Source organism: Podarcis raffonei, chromosome 9, assembly GCF_027172205.1.
Source record: "Podarcis raffonei isolate rPodRaf1 chromosome 9, rPodRaf1.pri, whole genome shotgun sequence".
Taxonomy (NCBI): Eukaryota; Metazoa; Chordata; class Lepidosauria; order Squamata; family Lacertidae; genus Podarcis; species Podarcis raffonei.
In genome coordinates this window covers 67850689-67867734 of record NC_070610.1, presented here as the reverse complement: position 1 = coordinate 67867734, position 17046 = coordinate 67850689, and the positions used below count along the sequence as shown (strand labels likewise).

Below are 17046 nucleotides of genomic sequence, written 5' to 3'. Positions count from 1 at the left end.
ATATTTAATTTTATTTTTATGTTTTTAAGGTTTGATGTTATGTTATTAATAACTTTTTCTGTGGAGAGATAGCAAAGCGGGTGAAAATAGAAACAAACCAGAAACGCAAGTTGCGGGAAATCTTGGAGGGGAGGGAGGGAGGGATATATAGTAAATGTTAAGAATTTGAGATGTATATAATGAATGAAATGAAAATGAAAAATGATTTTTTAAAAAAAATAGACTTTGCAGAAATCCACCAGGCTACAGCCCCTTCCTATTTCTCTCAGGACCTGCTAATACTAGGAATATTAATCGTACAGAGCTCACGAAACGTTCCAGCGGGATTTATATTTGCTGACTAGCGGCCATCATCTGCCTTCCATTTAGTTAATGAACGTTTGGAGAACTCTCCGATAATTATAGAGAAAGTGGATGGGCTATAATGCAAACCGTCGAAAGGATCGCCTTCTCTTACTTCTTCATTTAATGCTAAATGCCTCTAATTGCTCCACTTAATTGCAGGACAATATTTACTCAGCAGGGAGAAAGGACCTTGCCAGCAACAGAGGCAGTTTGGCTTTCCGAATGGGAATCAGAACTTTGAAATCTCCTATTCATTTAAAAACAAAGAAACCAAAACATCACTATGATATTCAGGGCCAAACAGATATTTTGGGGTTAGGGTGGGGGATTCTAAATGGCACTCACCCCGTGCTTTTGAGTAAGTCTTATTCATGCCAACTCAGGAGTCCAACAATGAGACTGTCCTGGTAGATGAATTCATCTAACGGGGAACAATTATCTGTCTCCCAATTTTCTGCCTTTAATTATACTCAGGGTCTGCTGTCTCCTCAGCTTCCTCCACAGCCGGTCTATGTCCTATTACAGGTACTGCATACATTTAGCATGGAGCAAGGTGAGGAATGTCAGGATGTGAGACAGAAAATGACCATCTAGGCTTTTCTATAGAGTCCTCAACACTCTTCCTGACAGTAAGAGCTGTTCGACAGTGGAATTTGCTGCCAAGGAGTGTGGTGGAGTCTCCTTCTTTGGAGGTCTTTAAGCAGAGGCTTGACAACCATATGTCAGGAGTGCTCTGATGGTGTTTCCTGCTTGGCAGGGGGTTGGACTCGATGGCCCTTGTGGTCTCTTCCAACTCTATGATTCTATGATTCTATCTCTCTTTTTTTTCTTAATAAATGCTTTTTATGGATTTTCAAAAACATAACAAAATTAAATAAAACTTAAACTTTTACATTCAACATTTTGTGTCTTCTTATTTACCCTGCGCAATTTCGCACCCAGACTTCCTTCCTTCCCTGTTTTGGTTTTCCCAATTTACATCCTCTCTTACAGATTCTTATTTACACTCTGTCCACATCACAAGATTTATGTTAGCCCTGCTACAGTTTTTAAAATTCTACAATTATTTCAAACGTACACAACAAATTTACTCCACTCCTCTTCAAACTTTGTCACTTTTTGGCCTCGAATTTTATAAGTCATTTTTGCCAATTCTGCATAGTCAAATAATTTCGTCTGCCACTCCATTAATGTTGGAATCTCCTGGGTTTTCCACTTTTGGGCCACGAGAATCCTAGCAGCAGTCGTAGCATACAAAAATAATTTGTAATCTTCTTTTCTCACTTCATCTCCTATTATCCCTAGTAAAAAAGCCTCTGGTTTCTTTGGGAAGGTGTATTTAAAGAGTTTTTACATTTTGTTATATATCATGTCCCAAAACTTTTCCATTTTTGCACAAGTCCACCACATGTGAAAAAATTCGCCATCCTTTAATTTACACTTCCAGCAGGCTTTACAACTGGGTAAAATTATGGAATGAAGGTATGAGATTCACAGCGTGTTCTACTTTAAAAGAAAACCTAAGGGAAATGATGTACCGGTGGTATATTACCCTGGTTAAACTGGCAAAAATGTACAGAATGAGTAATAAAGCCTGTTGGAAGCTTCCTCAACACTCTCTATGGCAATGCCCATTTTTTGCCACAGACATGTAGCCCCCAGAAAGCAAATGTGGCCCTCAAGCCAAAGCAGATGTACCATGAACATGCGAACCTGGAGTCCTGATTTGAAACAGTGGTGAGTTGCCAAACTAGTCAGCTTCATAATCCATGGTTTGCAGTAGGCTTCTTAACCACTAACCATCGTTGGCTGAGAGCTGGGTATCCTGGATCACATCTATGCTGAGATCCTTTGAAACTGAAAGTAGAAGACCTCCTTGGGGCCATGAGGGGAGGGCGGGAAGCCTGCAACCCCCATGGCTCAACTTGGCTTTTCTGAGGCTTATCCACACATTACTAGAGCATGCAAGAGAGGCATGTAAAGAGGGTTCGGTGGCACACCGACCAGCACTATAGTGGCTTACCGTCAGTGAGAAGGGGGCCAGGAGGCCACCACTGTGTGGACGTGCTGGTGGAAGCACCATTCCTTATCACCTTAGGCTGTAAAGCGGGTTGGGCTGCCCCTGGTCCCACTGCTGCGTCCACACAGTGTCGACTCACTTCTCCATAATGAAACGTGGGTAAAGTTGCACTGTGAATTGCGTGGCGAGTTCCCAGCCCAACCCCCCCCAGCGGAAATAATGACACGTGACACAATTATTAAGGTTAACGGGCTAACTAAGGCCACAACTTTATTGGTTACAGGTGATGAGCGATATTGGCTTAGGCATTGGTCCTAACCAGCTATATCCGACTTCAGCCCATCCGCTTGAAGTCCAGGAAGGGTTAACCACCATTGGGTGAGTCCTGCTGATGCACATCAACTAGGAACTCTCCCAGGGTCACCGGAAGGGGCCTTAGGCCCTCACCTCCCTAGGTTTCAGACAGGGCCACGCCCCCCAGAATCCTTTATCGAACTACCCTTCAATATGCGGGGCAGGTGATGGCGCTACCTCCCCTCTTCCATCTATAGAACAATACCAATGCCTAACTGCCAATACCAAGAAAGTTGTGACGATTTGCTACGAGGTAGGCGAAAAGCAAGTGGCTGGTGCCAATTTGCCAAGTGGAAAAATTCCTACCACGCCCCTCAACGGCGACCAACCAAGGTCCATAGCAAGGTCAAGGAACGAAAACCTTATCTGGGCGGGAGGGTGGGAAAAGCAGGACCAGCTGGCAGGCGGGGAAAGAGGGAGATCCCCGGCCACATACTGCCTTAAGTAGGGCAGGCCATGCCCCCAGAGGCAGCCGATTGGCTGGCCAGGGGATGACGCGGCCGGGAATCCCCCCAATCACGCGGGGCTGGGCTCCAGCCACCGTGCGCCTGGTGGGGCCGTGAAGCCCACAACTCCACCTCCTTTGAGGGCAGAAGGGGCTTTGCAGAATCCCCTTTGCACCAGACTCTCCTCCATTTCAGCTTCAAAGTTATCATTTGGGTATTTGCTACCATGTTCTGCTACTCAGCAGGCTCTCCTGGCTCACCATGTGCAGCAATTTTACAGAATTACTCAGCTCCTTGTTATTTCATGTTGCAAGGCAGATAGGAAGAGTTGCATATGAGCTTTGCCATTGATTTATCCAGAGGTATTCTCTTCCTGTATAGATTTCTCACCAAGGAACTGCTGCTTAGTTTTCAAGGCAAAGGTAGCCGTGCTCGCGCCAGGAGCAAACGAAATTCACCCTCCAATCAATAGCAGTTCAGACATTAGTGACTTTCCAAACTGAAAACAGCACAACATTTTATCAGTCATGCCTGGGTGTGCTATTTATCTGCTCAACACACACACACACACACACACACACACACACACACCTTCCAATATTATTCTCTGGTACACAAAGTGCCCCGTTTCAACCAAACTTCAAAATGGCAAATCCTATTACATCACAGATTAAACTAGACTCCGCCAGGACCCGAGGAATCAGTATAAAAGGATTACATAAGGCTCACACAGCTGTCAAATGCCCAAGAGAACATGGAGGCCTTTTTCCTGATTGCACTCAAGGGAATAAAAAGATCTGAACTGTTTAGTTGCCTAGAGTTTGTTCCTTATGCCTCAAAATAGCTGCAGTTGTAGATGTTTCAAGGGAATAATTGCTTGTGGTCAGGAAACCATTATCCCCACCCACTACCCCACCCAACTCATTTGTATATCTGTTTCACATTATATTTCCTGTCCTCTGAATCACATGTTGTTGTTGTTGTTTAGTTGTTTAGTCGTGTCCGACTCTTCGTGACCCCATGGACCAGAGCACGCCAGGCACTCCTGTCTTCCACTGCCTCCCGCAGTTTGGTCAAACTCATGCTGATAGCTTCGAGAACACTGTCCAACCATCTCATCCTCTGTCGTCCCCTTCTCCTTTTGCCCTCCATCTTTCCCAGCATCAGGATCTTTTCCAGGGAGTCTTCTCTTCTCATGAGGTGGCCAAAGTATTGGAGTCTCAGTTTCAGGATCTGTCCTTCCAGTGAGAACTCAGGGCTGATTTCCTTCAGAATGGAGAGGTTTGATCTTCTTGCAGTCCACGGGACTCTCAAGAGTCTCCTCCAGCACCATAATTCAAAAGCATCAATTATTCGGTGATCAGCCTTCTTTATGGTCCAGCTCTCATTTCCATACATCACTACTGGGAAAACCATAGCTTTGAATCACATAGTTGGAAGGAATCCCCCTGAAATGCAGGAATCTCAGCTAAAGGATCCATGACAGATGGCTGTCCAACCTCTGCTTGAAAACCCCAAAGGAAGGAGAGTCCACCACTTCCCAAGGGAGGCATTTCCACTGTCAAATAGCTCTCACTGTCAAAGTTCTTCCTAATGTTGAGTTGGAATCTCTTTTCTTGTAACATAAAACCATTGGTTCAAGTCCTCTACCCTCCAGAACAGGAGAAAACAAGCTTGCTGCATCTTCCATGTGACAGCCCTTGAGATATTTGAAGATCTCCTCTCAGTCTCCTCTTTTCTCCAACTCCCTCAACGTTCCTCATAAGGCTTGGTTTCCAGACCCTGAAGGAGCGTCTCCACCCCCATCATTCAGCCCAGACACTGAGGTCCAGCACTGAGGACCTTCTGGTGGTTCCCTCACTGCGAGAAGTGAGGTTACAGGGAACCAGACAGAGGTCCTTCTCTGTGGTGGCGCCCGCCCTGTGGAACGCCCTCCGACCAGATGTCAAGGAAATAAAAAACTATCTGACTTTTAGAAGACATCTGAAGGCAGCCCTGTTTAGGGAAGTTTTTAATGTTCGATGTTTCATCGTGTTTTTAACATTCTGTTGGGGAAATCCAGCCAGATGGGCGGGATATAAATAAATTTATTATTATTATATTATTATTATATCATCTTGGTCGCCCTCATCTGCACACATTCTATAACCCCTAGTGGTGCAGCAGTAAAACTGTTAGCACACTTACAAAGCTAAGCAGGGTCCAGTATAGTTTCCTGTTGGATAGGGAACTAGTATGTGCCAAGATTCCTGCATTGCAGCTGGTTGGATTAAAGGACCCTCCTTCCAGTTCCTTCCAGTTCTACAATTCTGTGGTTCTATAAGCTAAAAGAGGGAAATGTAATGAAGTGTGGTATGCACATGCATACTTTCAAAAAACAAAAATGTCCTGCTCACTGACTTAAATAGCATGCATTTTATTTTTATTTTATTTTTTATTTTTTATTTAAATAGCATGCAGTGTGTTTTCTTCACCAAAAATTTCACAGGCATTGCTGAAGGGCAGATAAAACTGTGTTGTGATCCACTTGGCCACCCTGCTCTGGAATATGGCCAGCTGCTTTGGCAAAACCACTCCGGGTATTAACCTGGAGGGCTCCAGCCCACGTGTCTGCAAATCTAATTAGAAAAACAAAGTAGGGGAAGGGCCTTAACTGTTCAAAATATTAGAAGAGAATCCGCACACATTCTGAGAGCCATACAAACACTTTCAGAATGTTCTGGTTGTCAGGGTGCATTAAGCTAAGAATGCACCAAACTTCTGATTTGTGAGTGGTGATGATATACTTGTATTATTTTGAGAGACATTTCATGCACCACTGCTTAGAAGGAGGCATGTATGAACACTGCCTTTTTAGATGCTTTGAGTAGTCATGGTACCTTCAAGTCCATACAGGCTGTCATGGTCCGGTTCATGGGCGATCGAAGTCCCAGCAGGGGACGTCAGGAGTGGGGGCAAGATGGTGGGGTGGGAGCAGGAACAGAAGCCAGGAGTCCGGGGGTTGGAGAGCCAGGAGTCAAGAAGCCGAGGGTCAGGAAGCAAGGAGTCAAGAAGCCAAGGGTCCAAGGATCAAGAAGCAAGAAGCCAAACACAGCAAGGCAGGAAGCGTGTTGCTGTGGCAAAGAGCCGAAGGGAAATGCTGACCTTATATCCCTTCCCAGCTCTTGCCACCAGGTGCAGTGAGTTACCAATCGGCCTCACCTATGAGGCCACACTTTACCTCTTCAGAGCAAACTTAGGAAGGCCCCAGTCCTGCAAGGTCCTATTGGTCACAGGGCCTGGCTCCTGCATGCACACCTGACACAGACCAACATAGACCATGTGGAGATAGCCTAACCATTGAGCTAATTACTGTGAGTCAGTCCAGAGCACAGTGCCACAGAATATGATAACCACATCCCCTCAATCAGCCTATATAAAAATAAAAAATAAAAAGAGCAGACAAACTATCGACCTTATGCTGAACTGATAAGTAGAATGAGATGCTATGTAAATTCAGTTTTCAGTTCTAAGGCATTTTAATGGAGTCCTGTTAATATGGGAAACGTGATACTATGTGTAATGAGAATGTGATATAACGATAGTGCCATACAGCATGGTGTATTGTAAGCAATGCTACGTTGTGCCATTGCGCTACATTGTGCCCTGACACATTGCTATAATAAAGATGCAAAGGCGTATGTGTGTGTGCGCTGCCAAGTCCAGGCAGCACTAAAGGCCAGATGCTGTCTCTTCTCCAACACATGGCGCATGTCCTCTTTCCAAGATACATGGAGTACGAGCACTAGCCTTATCACAGGAATGCTTGGACAAATCCTGACATGACTTAGAATCTGGGCAAAACACCTGGGGCTGTATCCAACTAATGTATTTCACCAGTGCGAGGATTTCCACTTGCACAGCGCAACTCCCCGCTGCCATCTCTTCAAAACAGAAAGGTTTGTTAAAAAGAAGGTCTCTTTCGGCAGAAACATATTGCTGCGGAAGAAATTCTGAGGCCCTCTCCCCCCAAATCATGGTCCCCAAAAAGATTTATCTTCCACTTTGGGGATGTTTCTATTTTACTTAATATATGTGGGGTTTTGTGTCAGCGTCGCTTGTGCAGGTTCTCTGCCGTTCAATTGTGTTCCTTTGGTGGTGAGAGTAGTTGGGGTTGGCCTAGGGTGTGGTTATTCATTTGTGGTTGGCTGTGGTGATCTTTGTTTTCATGTGTGAGTGGGGTGGGTGCGTGTTTTGGGTCAGGTTTTTATGCTGTTGGTGGATTTTTGTCATTGTCTTGTTGGGCTGTGTATGTGATAAAGGGGAGCCATACTGGGGTGAAGGCGTCTTCTTCTGTTTGTTCCTGTGTCAGTTTCAGTTTATTGGTTAATTTTTCTAGGAAGGCTGTTTCCCATACTATTTGGTACCACTGGTCCATGCTTACTCCTGACAGGTCTCTCCAGTGTCTGGTTATGGTGTTTCTGGCTGCTGAAAGTAGGTGGGTTATGAGTTCTTTGTGGTGTAAATGGGCATTATTGTCTTGGAAGATGTTTAGTAGGGCCAATTCTGGGGTGATTTCTAATACTTGCTTAGTTATTTAACATATCCCCCCCCCCAATAATTTATAGCAGCTGCCCATGTTACTGGGCTTCTTGGTTTGATGGGAAATTTTTAAAAAAATAATAATCACTTGGTTTATTTTTTATTTTTTGGGTGGGAGCTAGAGAGGGGGTTTAGGGTTTTTTTAATCTGCTCTTTAGAGGGTGGAAACATTGTTTTGTCTGCTGCTTGCATCCTGCAAAGTTTTCTATTACTGTTAGGGGAGGGGCTGGTGCTTGGGTTTTTGTATTCCCAATATATGGCATGGAATATTAATGTGTTCTATGGTTCCTAACCCATTTTTCTATGGTATAATGATTTGTACATATATATTTAAGTTGCTTGGAGACCCTTTGGGTGACAAGCAATGGAGAAGTTTCATAAACAAATAATAAGAAATGTGAATTTTAGGGTACTTGTAGCTGCACTAGAGATCACAGCACTGCTCAGCACAAAATTGATTTTCTGAGGCTGGCCTGAAACAATAACCAGCAAAGGTTCCCTGGGACTACTACAGCAATCTTGGCTGGGCCTGTACTGAAGGACAGGGGAACTCCCTGAAACATGATTCTGAATTTATTGGTTGGCAGAACTATTAGCCATTATGGTCACCTCTTTTGCGTACATTGTGGGCAAACTGACCCCAAATCCCTTGAATACAATTGTCATAATGGTGGTGACAGATACAGTCACTGGCCTTGTGAAATCCTGCGCTTCACGATGCTAGCAGTCTCAAACTCAGCATTGCTTGGGAATTCGAAGAAACCAACAAAATCAATCAGTGGGTAAGATCAATGCAGTTTCTAAAGGTTCAGTCCATCATCTTGATTCAAAATGGCATCCAGTTGTATCCAATTGTAATAATAATATTCTTCTGCACCTTCTGAAGCTTCTTGAGGCATTGATTATTTTGCAATTGGCACCCCTCACAGCGCCACACCCAACCAACCTGGCTCTTCTTTCTGGATAACTGATTGACACAAGTTTGGGAAGCTGAATCCCTCCTTTGCCCATCAATTCTCTCTTGAAGATCTGTCTCCACCTCTGTGGAAGAACTAAAAGTCCAGGTACCTAAGAGGAGTTTAAACCCATTAAGTCAAAGCACAATAATTTAATGGCTGAATTAATAAACATACCTTCTGCTTGGCGCTTTGCTTCAGGCCAATACGGGACTGGCTTCTGGACTGTGAAATAAGCGAGAAAGAGAAATATGATTTTGCTGAGGAGGGGAAATCGTGTGTTTTTTAAACGTCACATTAATGCTTTCTTGCAGCATTAATTCCTTTCGAGTTCTGGCAAAATAAAGTGCCTTCTTATAGTGATTAAGGATGGTATTCAGATACATTTTAATTACAGGGGATCTAATTTCAGGGGCGCGGGTGGCACTGTGGGTTAAACCACAGAGCCTAGGGCTTGCCGATCAGAAGGTCAGCGGTTCGAATCCCCGCGATGGGGTGAGCTCCCGTTGCTCAGTCCCAGATCCTGCCAACCTAGCAGTTCAAAAGCATGTCAAAGTGCAAGTAGATAAATAGGTACTGATCCGGCAGGAAGGTAAACGGCGTTTCCGTGCACTGCTCTGGTTCACCAGAAGCGGCTTAGTCATGCTGACCACATGACCCAGAAGCTGTTCGCTGGCTCCCTCGGCCAATAAAGCGAGATGAGCGCTGCAACCCCAGAGTTGGTTACGACTGGACCTAATGGTCAGGGGTCCCTTTACCTTACCCTGAGTAAAACATAGTCGAATACCACCCTATACCTTCCATTCTAAGCCACTTACCTGGAAGTAAGCCCCATTGAATTCATTGCTTTCTGAATAGACATTGTTACAATTACACTGTAAACCGTAGCTTAGCATTAAGTACAAAGTGGGCCTTGTGCAACCTTAAGAGGTTCCCTCAAAGGCAATGACCCCAGTTTAAGATCAGTTTCTCGGCATCTGAGTTATTTGCTTTTCTCAACTCGCTCAGCCTTGTTGCTCCTGCTCTCTGTGCAATAATTTATGTGCACAAACACACCAGCCCTCACTTTCCTTAGAGATGCTCAACAGTCTGCTGAGCTTTAAGATAGCATCCCATTAACCAAGATAAATTTTAAGGTTGTCGCAAAGTGTTTGTAGATGTAACAAATGTTAAGGAAACCAACATCAGATCAATAAATAAATGAAGAGACTGCTCCACACTGGATGCAGTTTTGTTTGCTGAAGAATTGAACTGACATCCGGCAGAAAGGAAAGCATATGAACAAGTTCCGAAGGGTATTTACTTATTTATTACATTTATAGCTCACCGTTCCTCCAAGGAGCTCAAGGTGCACATGGTTCTCCTCTTCCCCATTTGTAGCCTCACAACAACCCTGTGAGATAGGTAAGCATACCCTCCATTGTCCAATTTTTAGCAGGACATCCCGGACTGACAGAAGCTGCCCGGGCTTCTGATCCAAATTCGAGATGTGAAATTTTGGCTCCTGTGCTCTGCCCACACCAGCTGGCTTCTGGAAGTACGTCTGGGGCAATGCCACTGCCAGAGGAGGCGGAGGCCACGCCTGTCGACACAGCATCTTCCAATGCCACACAGGCCAGTGCAGCCTTCTGCTAGGCCTTGCAGTGTCTCTCAAGGTTGTGCAAACCGGTGCAACCTTCCCCTAGCCTACGCCGGGCAGCACAATGTCTTCTGAGGCTGAGGAGGAGGCCAGCAGGCAAAGATAGGAAGAGGGGTGAATGGGCGGACAGAAGAAGAAGAAGAAGAAGAGTTTGGATTTGATATCCTACTTTATCACTACCCGAAGGAATCTCAAAGCGGCTAACATTCTCCTTTCCCTTCCTCCCCCACAACAAACACTCTGTGAGGTGAGTGGGGCTGAGAGACTTCAATGAAGTTTGACTAGCCCAAGGTCACCCAGCAGCTGCATGTGGAGGAGCGGGGAAGCGAACCCGGTTCACCAGATTACGAGTCTACTGCTCTTAACCACTACACCACACCACACTGGCTCATTCACTGACAGGTGAACGATGGGGTCAGTGGGATGGAGGGGTGCCCCAAGTTGCTCTCCCAAAATGTTGAGGAGGATATGGCTGAGAGGTAGTGACTGCTTCAAGATCAACCAGAGAGCTTCATGGCCAAGTTGGGATTTGAAACTTGGTTTCCCAGGTCCTAGTCCAAGATGCTAACCACCATGGCCTACTGGCTTTAGTGGTGCTCACTAAAAGTGAGTGGCGCTGTGGTCTAAACCACTGAGCCTCTTGGGCTTGCCGATCAGAAGGTCGGTGATTCGAATCCCCACAACGGGGTGAGCTCCCGTTGCTGTGTCCCAGCTCCTGCCAACCTAGCAGTTCAAAAGCATACCAGTGCAAGTAGATAAATAGGAGGGAAGGAAGGTAAATGGTGTTTCCGTGAGCTCTGGTTTCCGTCACGGTGTTCCGTTGCACCAGAAGCGGTTTAGTCCTGCTGGCCACATGACCCGGACAAACGCCGGCTCCCTCAACCTGAAAGCGAGATGAGCGCCACAACCCCATAATTGCCTTTGACTGGACTTAACCGTCCAAGGGTCCTTTATCTTACTTTTTAGTGGTGCTCAGTCACACTTTATTACTAGGGTGCCATACGCCGGCTTACCAGTTCTCAAGCCTCATTAGACAATAATATGCTCAATAAACTTAGATTTGAAAGCTATATAAAGTCTATGCGCCAACAGCAATTCTATGGGAGTACAGGGTGTTGCCCTGGGCATTCAGATTCCTGTGAATCTCAACCTTCCTTTTAACTGGTATCATTTCTGAAAAAGCTAACTTGAAGGTCCTGTTTTTCACTACCAAAACTACACAGCCATGTGCCATGACCAGTGAGTCCTCCTCAGCTCTGATGTATTTTAGAGCTGTATTTTATTCCTGAGTCAGACCACTGGTCCATCCATTTCTATACTGTAAACACAGGCAAGCAGCGGGTTCCCCTTCTCCCTCTATCCCTGCCTCTCTCCTGTTTAAAAAGAAGCCAACATGAAATAGTGATAATGCCGCTAATGTGACGCAACCTTAGTCAGTCCACAAACGACTTGTGTGTGTTGGCCCACCGGTTAAAAATCAGTTTCCTGCCCCAGGACTTGGGATCCCATCATCCTTGGCCACTGGCCATGCCAGCTGAGGCTGATGGGATTTGGAGTTCAACATCTGGAGGGTCCAAGGTTCATCAACCTTGTCCTAGATAATCAAACAGAATTATCAGCTGCTAACTGTGTTTGCTAGCAGAGGAGATTGTTGCCTGGATTGTGTGTGACCCATTCATTCCAGTGACAAAGGGCCTGCCTATCCATTAATCTCCCCTTTCCCCACTCTTTCCCCTGTGGTCTCCTCTCAATCCCACTTCATGAACTGGAAAACATCTGGCAGAGTTAACAAGACGAGCATCAGCAAACCCTAATGAATTTCTCTGGCGCGTCTGGGGGAAAGGCTGGGGCTGAACTAATGAGTTGTCATTTCAATTATTTAAAACACATTAAAACTTTAGGTAAGGAAGAAAAGGAGAGATAGGAGTGCTCATGGCAGTACTTCCTGGCAAAGCCGCCACACACAGATAGGAAAGATTTGTGACAAGTTGAGCCTCTTTGCTTTACCTCCACCCACTTTTCGACCCAGCCTCACCCCCTGTTATGTTGCCATAACAGACCACACCTGAGGAATGTTGCCCTTAATGGGCGAAAAGGTTCCAAACCCTTGTTTAAATCGACCACGATTCCTCAAGTTTGGATGTCACAGGAAACTGTGGTTTGTTTAAAAGTGAGGGTTTAAGACAGGCTTCCTCAAACTCGGCCCTTCAGATGTTTTTGGCCTACAACTCCCATGATCCCTAGCTAGCAGGACCAGAGGTGGGATGGTGGGAATTGTAGTCTCAAAACATCTGGAGGGCTGAGGTTGAGGAAGCCTGGTCTAAACCACTGAGCCTCTTGGGCTTGCTGATCAGAAGGTCGGCGGTTTGAATCCCCATGACGGGGTGAGCAAACCATGGTTTCTCATTACATTTCAACTGAGCCAGAGCAACTAGCCTGAAGCCACAGTCAGAGCGTGCAGAAGTGAGATTTGAATCAGGGGACTTTTTGCTCCACAGCTTGCTTTCTTAGCCATTACTCGATGCTGGCTCAGTGCATTAATAGGATTCTGTGACAAAAATTAAGTGGCTCACTGATGAAGTGTTCCTCGGAGCTTACATTTCCAAAGGGTCCAAAGGTTTCAACGGGCAGCAGCATAGGTTTTATCAATGAAAAATAATGATTGTTGGTTCCCCTGTAACACTCGGAGCATTTATCACATTATGAGAGCCCGCAGGTCCTTTCAAATTAACATCCCAAAGTGCAAGGGTATCTAATGGGTATTGATGGCACTTTAATAAGTTTCCCAATAAAGTCCATATGCTCCTGTCACCTCTGGGTCAGTGGTGAAAATATCAAGCGACAGGGAAGTGGGTGGGGGAGATGAGAATTTGAGTTGTGTTGGGCATCAGTCATGGACCAAGGACTAATCTGGATGAGCCCACACTGGTAGCTCAGTGATCCGGTCCCTGGTTTCTACAGGTAAGATCCCTGCCTGAAACCCCAAAAAGCGCCTTTCCATCACTGTAGACAAAGGAACCTGTGGACTGTGGGCCTAATCCACCCCACCAGGCCATTTGGGGCAAACCACACCCACCCACCTTGCCCCCTGGCCTTATCAGGGGTAGGGTTTGGGAAACTTCAGGTGCAGCTAAAAGGAGAAATTCACTGACAAGGACTCTAAAGGAAAATTCACAAACTGCTGTATAAATGTTAAAAACTGGGCACACAGAATGGGGGAAAAATGAGTGACAGAGAGAGATCACAGTTGACAGATTCATCCATCCATGCCTTCCATCTGCTAGGTAAAATGATTTAAGTGCATCTTGCCAATTGAAAATAAGCCACTTTGACCATTCACAATTAGGTTACTGTAATGCTAAATTTCTGCCATAATCTTATCCTGTTAGCTGCACCAGATGATCCTATTTCCCAGTCTGGCAGCTGAACAAACCAGTTGGAACCATTCCATGCTGGAAAGAGATTGCCTCTGCTGCCTCATGGTGATCATGACCTGCTCAGAAATATCCCAGCAAAAATGGGTTTTCACAGTTATGTAAACATAGAGAATAACTGGGGAATAAAGGTAAAGGTAAAGATATCCCTGACCATTAGGTCCAGTCGCGGACGACTCTGGGGTTGCGACGCTCATCTCACTTTCAGGTCAAGGGAGCTGGCATTTGTCTACAGACAGCTTTCTGGGTCATGTGACCGGCATGACTAAACCACTTCTGGTGCAATGGAAGCCAGAGCGCATGGAAATGCCATTTACCTTCCTGCCACATTTATCTACCTATTTATCTACTTGCACTGGTGTGCTTTCAAATTGCTAGGTTGGCAGGAGCTGAGACAGAGCAATGGGAGCTCACCCCGTCATGGGGATTCGAACCGCCGACCTTCTGATCAGCAAGCCCAAGAGGCTCAGTGGTTTAGACCAGGCTTCCTCAACCTCAGCCCTCCAGATGTTTTGAGACTACAATTCCCATCATCCCTGACCACTGGTCCTGCTAGCTAGGGATCATGGGAGTTGTAGGCCAAAACATCTGGAGGGCTGAGGTTGAGGAAGCCTGGTTTAGACTATAGCGCCACCCACGTCCCATCACAATATTGCAAGTGCACTGCAACAATACATGGCTGCGGAGGTGGAGGGAGGTTTTTCAGCATTCCGTCATGGGCAGCCTTCCCAGGACTGTTTGCCTGTGGTGGGTGGGGCAACGGACCATGGATCTTAACCTTTGTTCAGTAAGCTATATTCCAGAGGTTTCTCGCTGCACACACAGGGCCTACATCACTCCCCCCAAGCAAGCAAGAACATTATCAGAGTTCAATAACTTTTCAGCCATGCAAAAGCACGTGAGTAGGGTGCAAAGCAAGGCTGGTGGGAAGGGGTGTGGATTGAGGAGTGTCGCACAGTGGCAAATTAATCAAGCAGAGTCTCCTTCATAAACAGAATAAAAGTTTTACTGGAGAAAACTAACTTGTTCAGAAACTGCATAGTTAAAGAGCATACACAGAGTGCTCACAGCAGCTATCTGACTCTTCACAGAGGCACAGTCTTAGTGATTTACTGGAGTTCTGGAGCCCCTCTGTCTGCAACAACACAACACACACACCGGCTGAGGCACAGAGGCACTGGCACAGAGTGAGGCCCACAGAGAGGATCGTTACATTTATAGGGGGAATGAGTCTTCACTCAAGATTAGTCACGAGTCACAGTGACTTAGCAGTTTGCTGTTAATAGTTAGCAGTTTGCAGGCTTGAATGATTGTGTATGGAAAGCTTCCCTTTATATACAGTGGTACCTCGGGTTAAGAACTTAATTTGTTCTGGAGGTCTGTTCTTAACCTGAAACTGTTCTAAACCTGAAGCACCACTTTAGCTAATGGGGCCTCTCGCTGCTGCCGTGCCACTAGAGCCCAATTTCTGTTCTCATCCTGAAGCAAAGTTCTTAACCCGAGGTACTATTTCTGGGTTAGCGGAGTCTGTAACCTGAACCGTATGTAACCTGAAGCGTATGTAACCCAAGGTACCACTGTATCTGTGATTCCTGCATCGCACAGAGTTGGACTAGACAGTTGCTTAGCTCTAGCATGCACATCTATCCATATTCGATTTTATTTATTTATTTCAAAGCAAAAGGTCACTGGCGGTAGCAGGTAAGCAGCTGATTGATTGAGCACTTCTGGGTCAAAGGCTCTGGCTGTTGAGTTGCAGCGGATGAGGAGGAAGCGAGGTAATAAATTGATTTGCAAAGAAACTGCTCAGGCAGCAAATGCAAGGCATCCCCTTCAGGGCAACAGCTCTTTGTGGCTACCTGTCGCTCAAGCCCAATGTTGGAGGAGGTGGAGAGCAGTGACCTATCTCTGGTGCGGCAATCAGCTTGTTAGGCCTGATCTTCTAGACGGGGTTTTAAAACTGTTTCCCAAGAGACTTTGGGATTCCTTGGCAGATTATGGTTGCAGACCCTCCTAGTGTCCCTATTTTCCAGGGACAGTGCTGGATTTACAGAAGCCCTCCCGGTTTCTGGTTTGATCCCAGAATGTCCCACTTTTCCTTAAAGGGACCCCTGACTGTTAGGTCCAGTCGCGGATGACTCTGGGGTTGCGGCGCTCATCTCGTTTTACTGGCCGAGGGAGCCGGCGTACAGCTTCCGGGTCATGTGACCAGCATGACTAAGCCACTTCTGGCGAACCAGAGCAGCGCACGGAAACGCCATTTACCTTCCCGCCGGAGTGGTACCTATTTATCTACTTGCACTTTGATGTGCTTTTGAACTGCTAGGTTGGCAGGAGCAGGGACCGAGCAACGGGAGCTCACCCCGTCGCGGGGATTCGAACCGCCGGCCTTCTGATCGGCAAGCCCTAGGCTCTGTGGTTTAGACCACAGCGCCACCCACCCCTTTTTTCATTGGAGAAATGTTTTTTGTTTCGTTTTTAAATTATTTGTAATTTTCAGTTATATGAATTTCAATAGTTTTACAGTCGTTTTAACATTTCAAAACTCGACTTCCTCCTCTTTCTGTGGTTCTTAAATTTATATTTATTTCATCTGACAAATATTGGAGAGTTTGGAGTTATGTGACCCCCAAGCCAAGGAGATAAGTAACTATTCAACCTTCAGAAGACATATGAAGGCAGCCCTGTATAAGGAATCTTGTTAATGTAAGGTTACCAGACGTCCCTGTTTCCCGGGGACAGTTCCCGTATTTACAAATCAGTCCCCTGACAAAATCCATCCATTCCGACTGAAGTTGAAAAGTGTCCCCGGATTCATTGAAAAAAATCTGGTAATCTTATTTTAATGTGCAGTGTTTTAATCTGTTTTTTTATATATTGCAAGCTGCCCAGAGTGTCTGGGACAACCCAGTCAGATGGGTGGGGTAATAATACAGTGGAACCTCAGGTTACATATGCTTCAGGTTACATACGCATCAGGTTACAGACTCCGCTAACCCAGAAATAGTGCTTCAGGTTAAGAACTTTGCTTCAGGATGAGAACAGAAATCGTGATCTGGCAGTGCAGAGGCAGCAGGAGGCCCAATTAGCTAAACTGGTGCTTCAGGTTAAGAACAGTTTCAGGTTAAGAACAGACCTCCGGAAGGGATTAAGTACTTAACCCGAGGTACCACTGTAATAATAATAATAATAATAATAATAATAATAATAATAATAGGTTTGTTTTTGTATTTTTGGTCATTTTCTTTTCTTCCTTTTCTCGGGGGGGTGG

The 17046-nt window shown here is 45.7% G+C and overlaps 1 protein-coding gene across 1 annotated transcript in view; it reads right to left on the bottom strand.

Annotated features, from left to right (window-relative positions):
* The window catches only part of RASGEF1B (RasGEF domain family member 1B), a 247675-nt gene that overhangs the window by 204812 nt on the left and 25817 nt on the right, over positions 1-17046 (bottom strand). Inside the window, exon 2 of the mRNA XM_053404309.1 lies at positions 8880-8927. Coding sequence (XP_053260284.1) covers positions 8880-8927 — 48 coding nt within the window. The remainder of the gene's footprint in view (positions 1-8879; positions 8928-17046) is intronic.